Source organism: Neomonachus schauinslandi, chromosome 3, assembly GCF_002201575.2.
Source record: "Neomonachus schauinslandi chromosome 3, ASM220157v2, whole genome shotgun sequence".
In the NCBI taxonomy this organism is placed as follows: domain Eukaryota; kingdom Metazoa; phylum Chordata; class Mammalia; order Carnivora; family Phocidae; genus Neomonachus; species Neomonachus schauinslandi.
Window position 1 is genome coordinate 124,419,414 of NC_058405.1, and position 6,159 is coordinate 124,425,572.

At 44.3% G+C, this 6,159-nt stretch overlaps 1 protein-coding gene across 1 annotated transcript in view; it reads right to left on the reverse strand.

Moving 5' to 3' along the window:
- Positions 1-5,849, reverse strand: part of DPP4 (dipeptidyl peptidase 4) — an 80,272-nt gene extending 74,423 nt beyond the window's left edge. Inside the window, exons 1-2 of the mRNA XM_021702790.1 lie at positions 5,793-5,849; positions 5,174-5,261 (exon numbers count right to left, since the gene is read on the reverse strand). Coding sequence (XP_021558465.1) covers positions 5,174-5,261; positions 5,793-5,798 — 94 coding nt within the window. The 5' untranslated portion in view covers positions 5,799-5,849. The remainder of the gene's footprint in view (positions 1-5,173; positions 5,262-5,792) is intronic.
- Positions 5,850-6,159: the final 310 nt, after the last annotated feature.

The window sequence follows — 6,159 nt, forward strand, 5'->3', positions numbered from 1 at the left end:
CATTAGCAGCCATGAAATTATAATATAGGCAGATACATGGGAAATTGTAACTTTATGCTTATATGGCCACATGAATTTATACTTGATCAAAACCAGCAGAATGATTTGGAGTTTAAGAGCACCAGCTCTCTAGAGTCACATTGCCTGAGTGTGAATCTCAACTCTGTGGAGCTTTGAGCAAGTTCCTTAACTTCTTGGGTAGCCAGCTTCTATGACGATCCCCGGAGCTCTCTGTGGCTAACACTCTGCCCTTGCGTCATGCCCTTTCACATTGTATCAGGGCTGGCTTGGGTGAGCAATAGAATACAGCAGAAGTGATGGCGTATCGCTTCTGAAGCTAGGTCACAAAAGGCTCTGTGGCTTCCTACTTGGTTGCTCTCTTGGATCCTTCTTTCCATCCCGTGGAAAGGCCCACACGGTGGGGAACTGAGATGTCTAGCTAACAGCTACGTGACGGAGCTTGGACGTGGATCCACCAGCCCTGGTCAAGCTTTCAGATGACATCTTGATTAAGACCTCATGAGAGACCTGGAGCTAGAACCTCCCAGCTAAGCCACCGCCAAATTCCTGACCCACAGAAATTGTGAGATAACAAATGTTCGTCGTTTTAAGTGTTGGGGTAATTCATTATGCAGTAATAAATCACTAAAGCACCTCTCAAAGTAAAATTCACATTTCTGTAAAAATGGAGATGGTAATAGAACCTCTCTCAAAAGGTTGCCCTAAGGATCAAACAAGAAGTACGTTAAAAGCCTTCAGCCCAATACCTGGCACAGAGAGAACACATGATAACTATTATTACAGGTCCGCATGCCTTCTCTTCGGTAAGTGAGGTGGTCCTGCATGTGTTTACAGTCACGTTTCCCATGGGTGTCAGCACTTCGTTAAGTACATTGATCCAGCTCTAGTTAGTCATTTTACATTGTCTTTCTCTATCCATCGACTGGGCAGTCTTCCCTTTTCCTCTCTGATCACTTTTGGAATGAGAGGCAAGATGTGTATGAGAGAAATTTAAGGCACATACTGTGGCTAGGGAACCATAAGTGCTGACCTGAAAAAGACCAACCCACTGACCTCATGAGCACTTGACAAAGGTTGACAACAGTTAGCTGAGCTGGCTGAAGTCAACTCGAGCGGAACTCACTGTTTAGAAATTGTCCTCTGAAATATACAAAGCTTTCATTCAGGCTCACTTATGGGCTTTTAAACCTGGAACAGATCCTGGACTTCCTCGGACAAACTTCATAGTTGTTATCTTTTCTTTCTCTGATTATTCCTGTCTCCTTCACATTTGGGTTTCCTTTTATTACTGATGGATGCGTGAGCAAATTTCCTATGCAATGAAAGAAGATATGGAGGAAATTCACTGCTAAAGCAGTGAAAAGAACAAAAGAAGAACAGGTCTGTTTCTATCCCATAATAAAACTCAATAATAAAACTATTTGACAAATAACTCAACAATAAAACTATTTGATGAGTAACAACTCAATAATAAAACTATTTGACAAATTTTTCTTTCTTTCTTTTTTTTTTAAAGATTTTATTTATTTATTTGAAAGAGAGAGAATGAGAGACAGAGAGCATGAGAGGGAGGAGGGTCAGAGGGAGAAGCAGACTCCCCGCTGAGCAGGGAGCCCGATGCGGGACTCGATCCCGGGACTCCAGGATCATGACCTGAGCCGAAGGCAGTCGCTTAACCAACTGAGCCACCCAGGTGCCCTGACAAATTTTGCAAAAGCATAGTGTATAATATAATGTGAAAGGGGAAGTAAAGGGATCACAAATATTGACTCAGAGGTTTTATTACCAGTAAGCCATGAGGATTTCTATACTTCCATTAAGAGTAAAGTATATTTATCTATTTTACTGATGACTGTGGGAAACTGAATGTTTAAATGTAATATCCTTCTATAATAGGATATCTGAAGGGTTTAAAATAAAAATACAATCTTTTATTATATACACAGAAGGAGGTGAACTTTTAATTTTGCTGGACGAAATGCATAATTCCTGACCTCAGGGAGTTTTTATTCTAAAAAAATACTGTAGTATTAAACTTATGCCTCTCTGCCTCTCTCTCTCTCTCTCTTCTGGGTGTGTTTAGTTCTGCTAAAGTCAGTGTTTCATATGGAAACACTTAACCTTCTCTTAAAACAACCTCTCAGGGGATGAACTTGGTTTTGCTCATTTCATCCTCCTTCCTTTTGGCTGTTTATTTCTTAGCTTTCCACATGATCTAGGACTTTGTTTTTCTATCAAAATCTTCTTCTCTCCCCTTCCCTTCTTTTCTTCCCTCCTTTTCTTTCCATTCATCTTTCCTCTCTCCCACCTCCTATCCTCTTTCCTTCCTAGTACTTTTTTTTTTTTTAACTTTAAACCTAGATTGACAATATGGAGAACATTTCTTGGGTGGTGATTCTGGATTCTTTGTTAAGAATGCTGTCCTTCATTGTGGCACAGTCCAGGAATGAGACTGTTGATTTAGTGCAAATGCCACATTCCTGAGCTTTCATTTATGATAAAGCAGCAGTTGAAACAAGATGATTTCTCTTTTCTCCTGAAATATATATATGTGTGTGTGTGTGTGTGTGTATATGCATATATATATATATATATATACATATATATATATATATACATATATATATATATACATATATATATATATATACATATATACCAATTAAGAAATATGGGAAGAGAAGTACTTGGGTGTTGTTTCTTAAGTGTAAATAAAGCACACAATGAAACCACATATCCACCCAGTTGCCCAAGAGGCATCCTTAGCCACCCTCCCATTCCTTTTACGAAGTCTAATTGTTCACATTTTTGAGTAGCTTGATAGCCTTCAAATTCTGCTCTGCACCATCACTCTTCTGGGACACTTCCCTGTTTCCCCTCTAGCCTTGCTCCACTCAACCCACATTCCCACTGTCAGGCCCAACAGTCCAGGCATGCACAAAATTCTCCAGTAGTTCTCATCATCTGCAGGTTAAAATCAACTCCTTTTGCTTCTGCCCACCCTGCTCTTCTGCTAGGAGTCCTTTTATGATCCAATTAGAGGATGCGATCTTGTGTCTCTGTGACTTGTAAGGCATTTATATTTTCAGGAAAACCTTATCTCCAGACACTGATATTAACTATTCGAGCATCCCTATAGAAGAAACTTCTCCTGAGAAGACTTCCTTGACATTCTAATCCACAGGGAAGTTTGCTCAAGTCTCTCTAAATTATTTTATTGAATCATAATGCTTTGATGGAGACACATGAATCTCTGGAAAAGTCCCATCAAAAGACTGTTCTTGAAATATTTGTCCAAATTTCTTTTGGGGAAGAGACTAGGTGTGGTTTAAGGGAAATGACAAGGCAGCCCCTCCCCAGTCTGCATGCCCCACCCAGCAAAGCAAAATCCCCCATAGTTAACTTGACCAAACCCCCTAGATGGCAGTTGCATGACCCAGGCCCCTAGGCTATTTCACTGCCTATTTCAAGTGGCTTATCAAAGTTCAGTGTTCCTTCCAACTTTCCTTAAGGAAAGTTCTGATAATTACAGTTTTACACCCATCCTTCCAGTGATGCTGTGGTGCCTCAATGATGTTCTGGAGACAAATGGCCTATCCAGGTTACTTTGATTTTTTTGCATATTTGTCTCCCAGTAGATATAAACCTCTTGAGGTCAGAGGTATTTATAAATTTTAATCTTTGTATTTGCAGCAAGTAGCACAATGCCTGGGACATAATGTCAGCCATGTGAATATTTATTGATTGTATGGATGACCCATTTTTTTTTTTGGTAAGATTTTATTTATTTGAGAGAGAGAGAGAAATCACAAGCAGGGGCAGAGCGTAGAGGGAGAAGCAGACTCCCCACTAAGCAGGGAACCTGATGTGGGACTTGATCCCAGGACCCTGAGGTCATGACCTGAGCCAAAGGCAGATGCTTAACCAACTGAGCCACCCAGGCACCCTGAATGACCCGTTCTTACAACTAAGCTTTGTGTGTGTGGTTGTTTAAATATACAAAGTATCACTTTATGAAAACAGTTATATTTTAACACAAAGTCAAACGTAAGGGAACTGATGTCTGCCATTGGATTATCTCAAATGGTGGTAACCATTGCTTTCTTAACTAAAAGTCATTATCAATAGGTCAGCACACTCAGGTATTTAACCTTTGGTACCTTTGCCCTGGCCCTGAAATTGCCAGGCAAACAATTCTTGACAGCTTCACAAACTAATTCTGAACTGTCCCCTTGAAATCTGGAGAAGAGCCCTCAGTGTGTGAGCACTGTCTGCACATTTCCTGGTTGACTAGACCATCCAGAGAGAATGCTTCAGTTGGCTGACTAGAATGTGTAATACTGAAACGAAAGTAAATATTTACTTAAAAGGAAAGTAAGGCCAGAAGAAACCCAAACTAGATGTTCTCACTTGTTTGCATCCAATAATGTGTATCCCATTACATGAACGTTTTATAGTAAGAGCTAGAGTTGAATTGAGTCAGGCAAGCTAAAAAAATGAAGGCGGCTTTAAATGAAAGAATCCACCAAACATCACTGATCCCACCCCCCTCTGAATATTACCATGTACACCAGCTTTATGATTTACTATGACATATTTCTATAAATGGTCAAGTAGTTTTTTCTGCATCTTAACTCTCTGATTAATGCATTTTCATCGTCCCAGAAGGTAAAGAACCTGGGTTCCCCATGTAGTCTTTTCTCAAAACTGTATTTTGGGGCTTTGCCTTCTCTTATTTTTTTTTTCCCTCCTTTTATGACATCCCTACTACTGTTTGAAGTCTTTAAACGCCACATCTTTTCCTTTGAAGGTCCCAGCTACAAAGGTTTTTTTTTTTTTTTAATTTAAATCATACTAAATTTAAACATTTAAACTTGAATTTAAGAAAAAGAAATCCTAAGACTTTTCCTTGATTGCGGGAAGTATGTATTTATGATACAAGGCTCTCGCAGCCTGAACACTGGAGACCCCACCAAGGGCATCTAGCCACTCCCTAGAAGCAGCAACAACCCCAGGGAAGCCTCAGCTACAACCTGGTGCACTGGTCCAAGCCCCCAGCAAGATCCTTAGTTCTCCGTGTGCTTAGTGTGGTAAGACAGAACCCGGTCCTGGTCTCCAATTGTCTTATCTTTTGCAAATGTTTCAAACTTACTACCTTTGTTCAGCAGAACCACGGGCACGGTGATGACGGTGACGAGCGCAGCGAGCCCCAGCAGTCCCAGGAGCACCTTCCACGGCGTCTGCAAGCCGGTCAAATCGTATCCAGTTAGAGCGAGCCCTTTGGCCCCAGTCTGGCAGAGGCAGAGTGTCGGGGCCCGCGCTGCACCCTAGGCGGCGGGATGTGCCCATGGGCGAACATCCAGAAGAGGGGCACAGTGGGCTGAGAGGGTTTGGAGTGCGGAGGTTGCAAGAGCGGTTGCTCTTGAACTTGTGGCATCAGAGCACATTAGCGTTTGCTTCTCTACGGCCTCTTGCACGTCAGAAGCCGAGTGAGGGAGAAGCCAAGTGAGGATTCGAGCGTGCGTTTTATGGGTGGCTCTCTGCGTCCTCCCAGGCTTCGCGCCTGGTACTAGCAGAAACCCCGGGGGGCCGAGCGCCAGGCGGGGGCTCTGGGACGTCCCTTCACCTGTCACAGGGTGGCCCTGGAGCTTCCACCGAATAGGAGCCCGTGGTCCCGTTCCTCGAGCTTCGGGGTCAATTTGGGGGAGAGTCTGGTGAAGAAGCACCTACAACGCGACCCTGGGGTTAGGGAAAGGCGCTACTCAACTCACCTTCATCGTCGGTGTGGGCCCGGAACTGAGTGTTCGGAGCAGGAGCGCAGGCAGAAGTCAGGCGAGCCGCAGAGACCCGCGTCCAGCTCCGCCGCTCGGGACCGCGGAGTCACTCTGCGCTCCCAAGTTTCTGCCCCGAGTTAAACATTAGTGAGTGCCCAGCCCGCTCGGTATAAAGGCCGCGGGCAGGCCGCGGGCAGGATGCCGGCGAAGGAGCGCCGGGCGCCGGGCACTGGCATCCCGGCCGGAGGGCGCCCGAGAGGCGCCTCCCCCGTGTGTAGGGCGCTGGGCGGCAGCCGGGGAGCACAGGGTGCAGGGCCGCCGGGACGCGCGGGCGGGGTTGCGAGAGCCGGAGCCGGGGTGAGCC